General features: G+C 41.8%; 1 protein-coding gene across 1 annotated transcript; it reads left to right on the top strand.

The window, feature by feature from the left end:
- Nucleotides 1-2,285: 2,285 nt before the first annotated feature.
- On the top strand, nucleotides 2,286-9,686 carry LOC104403953 (protein slowmo homolog 1-like; the record flags this gene model as incomplete). Its single annotated transcript, XM_010012251.1, has 5 exons — nucleotides 2,286-2,454; nucleotides 2,860-2,949; nucleotides 3,752-3,822; nucleotides 3,918-4,020; nucleotides 9,235-9,686. Coding segments are annotated over 5 exons (547 nt in total), but the record flags the coding sequence as incomplete, so codon positions are not given.
- Between the last annotated feature and the right edge of the window lie 4,429 nt (nucleotides 9,687-14,115).

Raw genomic sequence — 14,115 nt, forward strand, 5'->3', positions numbered from 1 at the left:
GAGAGGGGTGGGCTGGCGGTGCGTCAGTGCTTCCCCGCTGCGGGTCTTCGTCACCTTCAGCTTTCTCCTCCTGCGTGGTCGGGCTCCCGTGCAAGGGTTTCTGCCACCACTTGCGGCGGGAAGTGCCATTCCAACGGGCGGGGGGAGTGGTGGGGCTGGTCCCACAGCCGAACCGCTTGGGAGAGGTGCGGGTGTTTAAGGAAAGATATTTTTCACACTAAAAAAAACATAAATCCCAAACTACTGGCATACTTGATGGTGTGTTCCAAGAGGTAAGGACAGAGGGACTGTGTATCTTACCTTAGCTGTCACATTCTCTGAGAGAAATGCCTAGCAGACGCATTGTGATAGCTGAGTAAGTTTTCTCACTGTCGGTCTTCTTCCACATCAAAGATATTTTGAACATGGTTCCGGCTATTCAGTTCCACTTTTGTGTAACGAGGGAACAGTAAGCAGAAAGTTACTGTTGCGTATCAACAGGTATGTAACAAGATTCGCAAGGGAGCTGACATGGAGGATGCTGCCGTGCCAGTGCAGCTGTTTAAATGCCACAGGTCTTTAAAAACTCGAATCCTGAAGAGCTCCAGGGGTGATAGTTCCTAAAATGTGTGCCGTTTCAAACTTCTTTAATTACATTAACACAGCTGAATTTTCAAGGCTAGGCTGGATGGGGCTTTGAGCAACCTGGTCTAGTAAAAGGTGTCCCTGACCATGGCAAGGGGGTTAGAACTAGATGATCTTTAAGGTCCCTTCCAACCCAAGCCATTCTGTGAATTCGAATTGTAGCTTCTAATATGAAATGGCAAGCAGAGGCTTGTGAAGGCTGCTTGTGTGTGACATAAGTTCTGGTTTTGAGATGAATATTTGACACCTGTGAAACAAACCTGATTTTTATTTGCCATTTTCTTATCAAGATCTGTACTGGAACACCTCTATCTTGCGGTTTCATATGTGCAGGAGTAGATAGTTCAGGGGTTAATAAAATATTGCTGTGCCTTATCAGATCTCTGACTCTTTAAATCCCTCAAGGACACTTAGCAGAAATTTGTCATTTTCAGTTTGTGATTCTTCTGCTGATTATGATGTATAGTTGCTGAAGATAACAAGGAATGGTCCTCCAGCTCTTCCCCAGACGTAGGAACTGTGGGCTCTGTTTTTCCTGCTTCCACCAATAAAGCTGAAAGACCTTTTCTCATTCTTCTTGTTGGAACTTATTTTCCCAAGCTTCTGCTTGTTCTTGCAGTGGTGTACTGTTGATGCCCTTCTGTACCAATCTATTTTAAGACTAAAAGTAGTGTTCTTAAAAATCAAATCCATTTAGGGCCCTAAGTGCAACTCTTACCTACAGGTTGGCACCCCTAAGCCTTCTTAAGTTAGCTATCAATAGTTAAATTTTTAAAGGTACTTTTAAAGGTTATAAACCTTTTATTCCAGATCTATCAGTTACTCTGAATGTAGAAATCATTGCTTTGGGCAGAATTAATGTACTGGATCAAGGCCATAATTTCTCTGTCCTCCTCTGTTTCAGAAGGTACATGAAGTCCCCCAACAAGAGCCATGTGGGCAGCCTGGCCTCCAGGAGCGGGGCTGCTCTGATCCCAGGAGTCTGAGATTATCAAAACTTGTTTCATAAAAGCAGTTCTGTGTTGAGAAAGGTATCCATGAATGTAATTCATGCTAAGAAGCTGCTGGAAGCAGTGGTGTAGCTGCAGACTTAAGGCAGTGAGCAGACATGGTTTCTGAAAATCTGTTGTTTCAGGGGTTTGTTTATTTATTTCGAACTTCCTGATTTTTATTTTTTTTTTTAGTTGAATTAAATTTCACTTTGCTTTTTTTGCTACAGGAAGAAACAGAAGCTAATGATTTCTTCTTGAATTTATTTGGTGTAAGCAGGGCTAACTTAAATGTTAGGTCAGGTTGCTTTTCCGGTTGAGTTCTGGAATGTATTGAGATTGAACAGCTACCCTGTCATTGTGGTGGTTTTGGACAGCTAATTGGAATGTTACTTCTAGCAATTTGTGACTGTTGCTCCCTGCCTCATTTCTGTTAGTCTTGGGTTAGTAATTCCTTTCTTCACTCTGGAGAGAGGAGTACTTTTTTTCCTGTTTGTGTGTCAATACTTTCTTATTACTTTTCCAAGCATTGCTGTATTGTGAAGGGACTTTTGGGAGCTACAAAGTTGTACAACATGTGCCATACTACACAACCTAGGTCCCTGATTTAGTGTTGTCTGAATAATTGCAATTTAATACAAAATAGTTACAAATCCTGTCTCCTTTTTACAGACACCCCTGGGATACGGTGATCAAAGCTGCTATGAGAAAGTACCCCAACCCAATGAATCCATGTGTGGTAGGAGTGGATGTCCTTGACAGAACCCTTGATAACCAGGGGAGGTTGCATAGCCACCGTCTCCTCAGCACCGAGTGGGGATTGCCGAGCATTGTAAAAGCGGTACGCTTTGGCAGCCACAATGGTTTACTAAGGCTGTGATGCATTTTTATGTCATCACCAGAATTGGAGCTCAATTCAAAGTAAAAGCTTCATTTGTAGGAAATACAATCCACAAATACCACATAAGCTCTAATTGGTGTACCTAGTGGCGAGAATATGTTGTAGGCTTTATATGTCTGTTGAGTCCGTATGTCTATACATGCCTTCCAGACTAGTCTGTGTCATGCTGTATGGCTGATACCACCTGCAAGGATGTAGTCTTGCCAGTGATCCCACTGTTGTGGTATTCGTTAATTAGTTTTATTTATTTAGGGTCACTAGAAATTTGACATTAATGTATTTCAGGGGTTTTTTTTTGTTTTGTTTTGTTTTTAGTACTTTATTTTCTGATTTCTTCCTTTTCAGATTTTAGGAACAAGTAGAACTCTGACTTACATTGAGGAACATTCTGTGGTAGATCCAGTGGAAAAAAAGATGGAGCTTTGCTCAACTAATGTGAGTGGTAGCTTAAGAAGTTACTGGTAATTAGTTCTGGAGATTAGATGTTTTGCTTTTAACATTTAGATTAGAAATGTATTTGCATCTTTCATCAGGAGGTGGCAATTTCCACATCTTAGTTGGCATGTTGGCTGGCTTTTCTTTATTCCTCCTTCTTCTTTCCACAAATAGAAAACTTTACATACTTTGGGATCAAATATTTGTGATTCTTTTTTAATGTAAGGCTGTTTCTCAGAATTCATGTAAAATAGTTTGACTTCAGATGAATAACTTGTTCTGCATTATGCTGCCATTTACAACGAAAGTGGTAACGTGACATGCCTTTTTTCACAAGATGTAAATGAAGTATTATGCTATATCCTGGGAACTTGTGCCTATCAGATTTAAAGTGGAGTTGCCTGTAGGAGATCATTGTCTCTATACAAGATACATTGTCTTTCTGGAGTATTCGTTTTCTGTACAGTCCAAATAGTGTTATGGTGGTCTTGATCTTGAAGAACCTCTCTGGGTCACGTGCGATAAATCAGATAAGACTCAACATTCCGAGAAAACAAATGAAAGCTGCTTGTGCTTTGTACTGTGAATAGGCAGTTAGATTGGTATCATTAGAGCTAGGATAGGAGAAGACGCATCACTCTTTATAGGTCTTTTTATTGACTGTGTTCTGGGTTTTATATTCAATGTACACTGCTGTGTCTCTGACATTAAATTGAGTGCTCTACTGTTGAGAAGTGATGTTGATAACAGAAAAACAAAAGGTGGGAAGTGAGGATTTAAGCTTTATTTTTTTCTTTTTAAGATTACTCTCACAAACTTGGTGTCTGTTGATGAGAGACTGGTTTACACACCGCATCCTGAAAACCCTGAGAAGTAAGTAAGGATATTTTTGTGCTTCTTAGTACATAGAAGGCATTTATACTAGTCCAGTTCTCTTTAGGTGTCAACTTTGCCTTATTCTCTTACAGAACTGTGCTAACTCAAGAAGCAATTATTACTGTTAAAGGCATTAGCCTGAGCAGTTATCTGGAAAGCTTAATGGCAAACACAATATCTTCCAACGCCAGAAAGGTACATCTTTATTCTGTTTTTTTCTCTCTCCTCCCACCCCACCTTTCTTTTTGTTAAAATAGTAGTTGTCAATCATGTGTCCTGAATACTGTATTTAATTTCGCTAAACTTTGTGCACAGTTTCAACTCTGCAATTAGAATGTAATTTCCCAAAGTATGAGAAGGTTTCACTACAAAATCCTTGTTTTTTAACGAGAAATGCACAGCAGAACAAACTTCTTTGTGCACGCTGCATGGTATACATACAGCATACACATATTGCTAGGTGGTGTTGTTGTATTGGGGTTGTTTTTTTTTTTTCTTCCGAAGCACCTTTTTAAGCACTAACCTCTATTTCCAGGAGTTAGTGCTAGTAGTGAACATAACTTCCTTTTCAGCCTTTATAATCTGGATTTAGCAGTTAATGCTAGCATATTATCTATGCTGCTTTGTCACTTGTTCCAGTTACTATCCATTACTGAGCTGTCTCCTTGCCTTTGCTGAAAGTAATGTAGTATAAGCAGAGGCTCATTCTTTGGAGAGGTGAAACTATGCTGCCTTTTGTAGGTAACACTACACTGACTCCTCTGTCTTGTGCTTGCTTTTTCTATTTGGCTTGCAGCCATGGAGCTGCACTTCAGCACAGGCAGAGCTACAGGAGTGCTTATTTTTGGGTGCTTCGTCCTGTGCTGCTTCAGGGAAGGTAGGAAAGAAATGGAGTTGCTAGAGAAGCATAGGCATCACTGCTTAACAGCAGGATGAGTGCACATGAAATCTGAGTTTGTGCTCTGCTTTGCTAGGGAGTTTCAGCACAGTGGGAATCTGGCCCAGGTAACTCCTACTATGCCAGGGAGCCTGTGCTTTGGCCAGCCCTTTGTCCTTGCGAGAGATGTTGCTTGACCAAAGCAGTGTTAAGTCAACTTGATAGGAGGTATCGACCAACTAGATCATAGAGGAGAGAGTCTTCTTTTCCCCACTTCTGTGTGCTTCTCCAAAAGTGAAAGGGAAACAGGTTAAAATTGGGAGATGGGGAAAGAGGGATGAGTAATTTCTAGACACTGAAGAGTAACTTTAACTAATTGAGTGCTCTCTGTGTTTGAAAGTCTTAAATGGAATGTGTTTCAGATAAATTACAATTCTTCTCTGACCCAGTTTCCATTTAAAAGTCTGTGTAGGTCGTATGTTCTTGACAGAGAAGTCCAAACCCTGGCTCACAACCAAAACTTCAGGCTGACTCGGAGGTAGTAAAGCACTAGCTAGCTGGAATGGCCAGATCAACTGGGCACACTGGCTTACAAGCTTCTTGCAAATCAAAAAGACCTTCTTGTCCTTTGTGTTTCACTGAAGAGTCTCTTTAGAGATTTGAACTTGGCAGGAATTTGTACTTGCTCCTACCAGCCCTTTCCTTGCTACCCAGTAACCTACTCTGCTATTACTAATTTTTCTTGCATGCTGTGCTGTGCCTCTGTGGTCTTAGCACCACACTTAAACTTCATGAACGTTGCTGACAAATGTTTTATTGTCCTGAAGAAATAGGAAATTAGTGTTGAGATTTTGCTCTCAGGTAGAAGTGGCAGATGATGCATTATTATTTTTACCGATGATGGAAAATCATTTGCCATATGTTGTAAATCTTTTTTGTGTTACTCCAGGGGTGGGATGCTATTGAGTGGATAATTCAAAATTCTGAAAGCGCTCTAAGCTAGCAGTGCTCCACATCTCCAGTTTACTAACTAGTGGTAATGCCAGCATTATTCTTCTTGGTACAGCATTTCAGCTTTCTAGCAAATATGTGCATGGATTGTTGTCATGTGAATTTTGTAAATTAACCTGCATGTATGTTCTATACATTGCATACAGAAATGGCAAACATGTTCATTACACTGCAGCTGCAGAGAGTGAGAGTAGGTGAGGTCTAGGCTGGATCCTGTGCCACTGGACAGCCGACTTGCTGCAGCCGTGTCTTGTGCCACACAGTATTGCTTTCCGTTGAAAGTGGAATGGTGACTGCAGATAACCAGGCATGTGAATGAGTCCCTCAACCAAGTGTTTGATCTGGTCCTAGTTTCTGTGATTTCAGTATGTCAAACTGACACCTGAAGAAATGAGTAAATTGGTTCATGACTGGAATTGGCATTATAAAAAAGAAACAGAATTGTATTCTTAGAATAGAAAGTTAATTTATTGAAGCAGATTGCCTAACAGGGGTGATCTTTTGCAGAGTGAAATTGTATTTGCTTTTCTTATACCTGAGGAGTATTGTTGCCCTTCTGTGGAAGCCTGTGCAAAGCTTGAAGCTGACAGAATGCCAGGCTGTTTGTGTTTTCCATTGCTCTTGGAGTTACGTTCATTTTGGTAGTGATATGCCCCTCCAGCGATGTGACTATGAAAAAACGTGACTTCAAGGTTGAGAGAACTGAGTGTACTTGCCTCTGCAGTGCATCTGTCTAGACTGTTTTCCTTCCACTAGTCAGTATAGCCTGTCTCTGTCATTCCTGTATTGGCTTATGCTTCAACTAATCAGATTCCTTAAACAAAAGAAAAAATCCATTATGCTGCTTCCCCTAGTTAAGAATATGGGATTTTCTACACTGCTTACTTTGAGAGCAATGTATGCCCTGACTGTTTGGTTTTATGTTCTCATTCCACTAAGCTTTTACGACTGTTTTTCTGGAAAACATCAACTCCAAAGGCTCAGCATTTATCAGTCACTTAAGCTCCACCAGCAGATTTTCATATGCAGCGTTTGGTCTGCCAAACACGTCGTACTGCAAACATATGCAATAAAGACTAATATAATATGCATGCTTTGTTATGAATGTGCTTGCTTAATGACCTACTATAATATGCAACTTTATAGACCAATCCTCTGTCAGATTTTTTTCTGGTAACTGGTCAGTCCTGCAGTACTTGGAGGCTTTGCTTCTGGTTGAGATTTGTAACTTAATTTCCTGTGCAGAATATTGCTGAAATCTTCATTGAAAATATCACAAGTTTAGCTGCAAACTGTAGCATATCATGTGTGCAGGTCTAAGGAGATGAGCAGGCCTGTGTGGTCTCAAAAACTGAAGGAAATATCTTGATACTCCAGTTTGAATGACATGGACTTTTTAGATATATTTTATCTTATCAACAAATATATCAACTAAACCACTATGGTTTAGTATTTTTCTACTGAGCATTTTCTACATCAAAGGTATTTGACTTTCTGACAGGTCTTCTTCATGCAATTAGACAAATACAACATCTAAGCTGTTGCTGGCTTACTCAATTCTCTGTGCCTGTGTCACTGAAGACAAGACATTTTAACCTGACTTTTAAATATCTAAGTACATCCTTACTGAAAGATGATTCCCCCTCTCTCCCCCCACTTCGCTCCTTACCAAGCACTCCACTCAGCTAATTCATGGCTGCTCCTGCCTGAGTGCTCTTATGCATGCTTTGGTGGTCTTCCCAGGTCTTGCACAGGATGGTAGAAGTTATCCCCTGCTGAAGCATGGTCGATCTGGTGCTCAAATGGGAGGAACTCAGAAGTTAAATCAAACTCTTCTAATGACTTTTTCCAGTAACACATGCTTAAACTGGACAATTCAAATCACACTTGGTTGAATATTGTTAGTATTTTTTAAGAGCATATCTTGAACCAAGTTAACTTAAACATGCTAATTCTTGAGGTAATTCTGGGTAGAGCTGAATCCCCCTTTCTGAGCTCTGGCCGAGAGCTGAACTGGATATTGTGATACATGGATGACTTTTCTCAGCCTGCCAGTGCAGACGTTGCACTTGGTGTTGTTCAGCAAGTCCCTGTAATATGAAAAACCTAAAGAGAGTCTTTATTTCTTTTAATAGACTACACTTTGCAGCCTGGAACTAGGCTTTTTATATTATTCCAGAGTAATGTTTCTAGCCACAAAAAAATTTCTTCAAAAGTGTGCATGGGTTTTGGTTTGACCTGTTTGTTTGTTTGAGGTTTTCAAAGCTGTTTATGCAGATTCTTCCTTAGTAGTTTATAATGAACAACGGCAGGTTCTGGATGCTTCGTGAGGTTTTTGTTCTCTTTATCACCTCTAATGCATGCAACAAAAATAGTCTATCATAGCTCAGAACAAAACTCTGTGTGTGTGGAGGGGTGTTCCTCTACTTTCCCTCTGTCTCTGCAGAGGACCTGAACACTGACACTGGCTCTCCTGAAGGCTTGGGGCTTTGGGGGCTCAGATCTTTTATCTCCAGAACTCCTCTAGACTTGGCCAGAGCTGTGTGACTTCCCTTTACTGCTCTCCACAGTTTGTACTTCTTGCTTTTAGCAGGGTAATAGAGGTGAATGTCTCTTGGCTTCTCTTTAAGAGAAAAAAGATCAGGCGTTTTCCTGCTCTGATCCCATCCGCTTGTTTTGGCAAAAGCTGTTATTCTGAGATTGTGGAGCTCTAAAATCTTGCACTTCTATTTAGTTAAAGTGCTTCTCTTTATATTCTTGGCTTCATCATGTGTCTGGCTGCATGCTCGTCTTGTGGTCATTGGGATGCAGCTGCTACAGGGTCTTCTTAAGGTAAAAGGTTTTTTTCATGCTTATTTTGCTGCATTCCCCAGCTCTTACTAAAGCATTGGCTGTCAGTGTCTAGCTTTGAGGCATTCCTACTCTGAGAACTGAATAGAGAAAGAATGTACCTTGAAATAAAATGTGCCACTGTAGTCTCTCAGTCTGTTTTACATGCTAAAAGTTGCTGTGCATGAATGTAGACTTCGGTGTGAGTCCATCTCTGAACTCTTCCTAGGTTAGTTGCTGCTTCAAAGAGCACTCGGAAGGCGCTCTTTCTTTATCCTGGATCTTCTCAAAACCTGCACATATAACCTGGTCAATGAGTCTGAGAACAGTATCTAGACTTTGACATAAATTTGCTGATATTCTTTGGGGGTGGGAGCAGCAAACAGTAAAAACAGCCTCACTTTTACATAAGGGAACTTAACTGCTGAATTAGGCTTTTTGCTGAGGTGTGCTGCTGGGGAGCTCACACCAATATTGCATTTACTTCTTGCTTATGGGTTAAGCAAATGCCTTTGCAGTGAAGTTTCTGTCAGAAGATGCCAGGAAATTATCAATGTAATCTGGTATCAAACTATGCAGGGCCTGAAATCAATTTCAAAACAAATGCCACGTCTGACAGAGGAAAAACTATAGAAACATGAACAGTGGTGGTGTATGTGTTCTGATCCTAAATTCCAGTATTTTCCTGGCAGGGTCGGGATGCCCTGGAATGGGTGATCAGCAAACTAAACACAGAATTGGAGGAGCTGAAGTCAACACGTGAGGGCATGAAACCAGCCATGGCAGCAGCGTCAACAGAAAAATAAAACCAAAAATTCCAGGGAGGTGACAGAAGAGTCTTGTTCTCCAGACTGCTTTGTAGATCTCCCTGCTAAGGCTGATCTGCACAAGTTTTATATATTTATAAGAACTTTACATCAGCGGAAAAGTAACCTCATCTGTCATCTCCACAGCAGCTCCTGTTGCCTACTGAAGACTAAATTGACCTCCTGCAGATGCTCATTTCATTTAAACCATTTATTTTTAACACTGGAAACAAAACATCTAGCACATTTAAAACTGCCTAAATGTGCCTTTTCTAACAAAGATAGAAAGTATGTTATATTTACATCATCTTGGGTTTTTTGTACTTGAACTTGAAAAGAATGCATGTGTGGTAGTAAGAGTTTTCCACGTGAACATTCATTCTGTGAAGGGCTGAACTTTGCCTGCTTTGTAATCTGATAGTGTCTTAAGGCATTTAAAGGGAACTACTTGAGTCAGAACATGATACTGTAGAATTAGATACCTATCGAGAGGATCATCCCAAAAAGCTAAAACTTGCCTGGTACTAACTTTTCTTATCTTGTTTAAATGTGCTGCCTGAACATGACACAGTGATACTTTACCTCTCAGATGTTTGTATCCAAACAAAGATAAAGTTTCTATTGATGTTAATAGCCTAAACCAGTTTTTTGGTGGGGAGAAGGGTATAATTTATTTTCATATTTATTAACTTGCCCTAGTTCCTCCCCCCACTATGAGGAGAGGAGTAGTAATTCCTGGAAGGTGCTGGAAAATACTTCTCTTATTTATCTCTAAGAAGGGTACTTGAAGGCTACTTGAATGAATAGACTGTGCTGTTCCACTGACCCTTGCTCTTCACATCCTGTCTTAACTGAGGGAGAGACTGATGCAATAACCAGAAGAGCTGAAATGAGGAATAAGCAGGAAATCTGGGATGGTAAGGTTTCATGAACGTGCACTTTTCATGCCCTGAATAGAGAAAACAGGACTACAAGAAAAACAAATGGGACTCTCCTTTTTGAGTGCTTTTACTAACTACTGACTACCAGTGTAACTGAATTTTTTCAACACTTTTTCACGTTGGTACAGAATGGTTTTAGGATAATTGTAAATGTTTCTCATTATCTGGAAAAGTACTCCAGTAACTGCAGAAATTGCTTCCTGTAAAACATGCAGGAATATATAAGTACCAGTCCTAACCTTCTCTGATGTTCACAACGTTTTCATATTTGGTCCAGATGTAGTATATGTTTCTTACAGCCTTGTGGTTAGGGCATTTTCACTTATTTTTGGTGTTCACACAAAGTGAACTGAGTGTTGCAAGGATGTTTACTCATTCAAGTGGCAAGCATGTGTTTAGGAAGCTGTTAAAGAGCATGAGTAACTTCTAAAAAAACTAGAAGAGCAAAGTGTTGGTCACTGTCTTGATCTGGTAATTTTAAAGTGTCTGTAGCTTAAGGGAAGTTTCAGCGTTCGTATTCTGGGTAGTTTGAAAGTGAACATTAGTTTGGGTGTAACTGTAGTCTCACTAAATTACATGATCCTAATGAATAAACTTAATTTAAGTATATATGTATATTAGTTCAAAGCAATTAAATTAGTAGCTAACATTTACACTGCTCCTTTTATATGGACCTAAAGTCTTTCTTATTTTGGGACAGAAACTTAGAGCTTAAAGGCTGACAACAGCTCCTTTCCAGAAGATACGCTGGATAGTTTTGGTGCAGGTCAGTTGTTGATTGCTTCCAGAGGAGCGATGCCACTTCCTGGATAAGGAATGCTGCAGAAGATGTTCTGGCTCCTGGTGGCGTTCAGCTGAGAAGGGGAGTGCAGCTGTGGCAGAGCTCTGCAAACGAAAGGAAAAGATGAGTAAGTGTCTGTGCATGTGGAAACCTGTACTGCAGCATTTCCATACATGCCTACTGGAGATGATGAAAACATAACTGTCGGGGGGTAGAAAAGTCTTTGGAGAGGTTCATGTGCTGCTTTGCTTTGGAAGAATTGTCTCCAGCTGCTTCTTGCATCAGGTGTGAAATAGTTACTTAGTGTTGTCTTAAAGCTGATTTGTGTATAGCACCTACCAGCACTAGCTGGTATCCCAGGAAAGCCACCACAGGCTCCTATGTTCTCTCCAGGGCCAAACTCCTCTGGCGCACCTTGGGTCAGTATCAGTTACCCATCAGTTTTCTGGATTACATCCTTTGCACTTCGTTTCCTTCTTCCAGAAACAAATCCTTACCTGCTTGTGTTGCAGCATCTCTGTTCTGTTTTGTTCCACACTGACTTTGGGCTGCGTCCACTCTGCATTTCGTGCTTCTTGTGAGCTCTATGGCTTGGTGCTTGGGTGTCCAGTCTGTCTGCAGCTCACTTGCTGTGGATCACTGCCTTGCCTGCTTGTGCTCAGTCCTTTTCTGCTTTTCTCTAGGCTAAATGGGAGTGGGGAAACTTTGGGTAGGAAAAAGACTAATTTCCTCCAGAAGCCAGTTCCATCATCCAGCTGCCTCTCTGCGTTGCTGGGCAGTGCTGCTGCTGCTTCTCGCCTTGTCTTTGGGGTAGGTGACACTCCTGCACCTCCTGTGGCTGCTCATTTTTCCAGTGTGTACAAGGACCAGTGCTTACACTTGGAACCAAGCAGGCTCCAGTGTTTAGCAGATTGGTTTTTAATTTCCTATTAGCTTTCATGGATACTTCCTCTCTCCTGCTTTCTGCCCATCTAGTTTGCATATGGGGCACCCACCCTTCTTCTCCCTTAACCATGTGGCTCTTCTCTGTGGGATCTGGTAGGATCTGTACCTGTATGTTCAGCCCTGCTGTGCGTAACACTGTTTTTGAAGCACTCCAGTTCTGTCACTGTTACAGCTTGAGTTGACCCTTGGGGCAAAAAACCTCTACGTTTGGAACTGGTTATCTTGGTCCATCCCTAGGGAAACTCTCCCATCTTTATTTGCTGGAAGTGGCTAAAAAATATTCCTGAAGTCAGTTTTGTCTCATGTGCATTGATGGAGGTGTCTGTCAAAGCCAGAAAGCTGCATGTGAGGGGAAGTGCTAGGCTGCTTGTGGGAGTGGGGGGAGGACCAAACAGAAGGAAGCTCAACACGTGTAGCCATGCTCATTAATGGGTGGCATGTGCCATTTTGAGTAAGAATTCTGCACTTTGAGGGGTGACAACAGAGGCTAGTGTGTTGGGGCTGGGAGATTGTTTGCTGCTGCTGTTCAAGCCACAGAGGTTTGCAGTTCAGTGTTTATCAGGTTGCAGTTGAAGGCGGGGGTGTCAATGTAGGGAGGTGGTTTGATTTGAAGAGCTTAATGCCAGCATATTGGGCCTCCAGCTTGGTGACAAGTGGGGCTGTTCACCCTGCCCAGTAACCACAGCTGTGTTGCACATGCCTGCTGTGGAAGGATGAAGCTGGAGAAGGATGAAGTTGGAAGGATGACTGCAGGGAAACAGTGAGGGAGCATGACAGTGGTGGTCCCCAGAGCATGGCAAATGGGCCTGTTTGTTATCACTTGGCCCTGAAGGATCTTAAGCTGTGTAATCAAATGCTCTTGTGTGTAATGGGGTTTGTGTAGATTATCTGTTTTCTTATTTTCCTGACTTGTCCTTGTGCCAGTGTAAGTCAGACCTCCATGCTCCCCTGTGCTGCTTTCTTCTTTCCCCATCAGGTCAGCAGGCATGACGAGGGAAGAGTCATATTTGTTAGGGAAAGGGGCAATCCTAGTGTAAGTTGTGGTATTCTGGAAAGACGCTTAACACAATGGAAGGCACTGAACTGCAGCACATAGCGTGTACAGGAATTGCTGTATCTGATGATGTAATAAAGGAGCACTGAGATGACCGGTGACATTCCGTGATGTGACACTTTTCATTTACATCCTCAGGGGGAGCAGTGGGTAACACCGTTCCTATTCTTGTATCTTCCTAGATTGTAAGCTGTGGAGGGCAGGACTCTGTAAAGTGTCTGTGTACACTATGGTGCTATCTTAAATAAAGGACATCCTCCATTTAAAGAAACACGTCTGGGTGTAACTGCTGTAATGTGAAACGCGCTGTTGGTTTTCAGAGGAGGCTGAAGAAAATTTATGGGTGTCAGTGTGTGCTGGGTAAGCAGCAGCAGGCGCTCACGAACTCGCTACAAGCCGCATGTCGTGCTGGTCAAAAGCTCTGCAGGCGTCCTCCATGCCTGAACTGAGTCCAGCAGCTGCTTCATTTTGCTGTTAACAGGAAGGAGTCATCTAAAATGACTTGTAAATCAGATCTGATTTCTGTCATAAACTCTCTTCTTACCCCACTTGCACCACTTGCCACTAGTCAGAGCCATGCAGGTTATGGGCTGGCCTTTTAATCACAGCTCCAGATTTGGGTCATGCTTTTGCTATGGATTTGCTCAATGAAGAGGCATTTTTATGAAGCACAAGTCCTGTCCTCTTCATTTTTCCACAGCTGAGGTGACCGAGGTATGCTTCTCGCTTTACTGTAAGGCACTTGCAAGTAAAGCCATCAGTAAGGGCTCCTCATTTGGGGCCGTGCTGGCACAACACTTCCCCTTCTTACTCTTCTATTATTTTGTGTCTAACCTTGTTAAATCCTGCAGCAGCACAGGCTTGGGGCTCTACCTGACCACACAAATGTGGAACGCGTCCTTACCAGCTGTGCCGTATAAGAAACTGTGCTCACTGTCTCTATGGTTGGCTCAAGAAAGTGAGAGCAATGCAGTGTCATTTGAAAGAACTTTTTATTAGTAATGCATAAACAAGAAATGGCATTTCAGTACCACATAACATGAAAA

This window comes from Nestor notabilis, unplaced genomic scaffold (assembly GCF_000696875.1).
Source record: "Nestor notabilis isolate BGI_N333 unplaced genomic scaffold, ASM69687v1 scaffold21683, whole genome shotgun sequence".
In the NCBI taxonomy this organism is placed as follows: Eukaryota; Metazoa; Chordata; class Aves; order Psittaciformes; family Psittacidae; genus Nestor; species Nestor notabilis.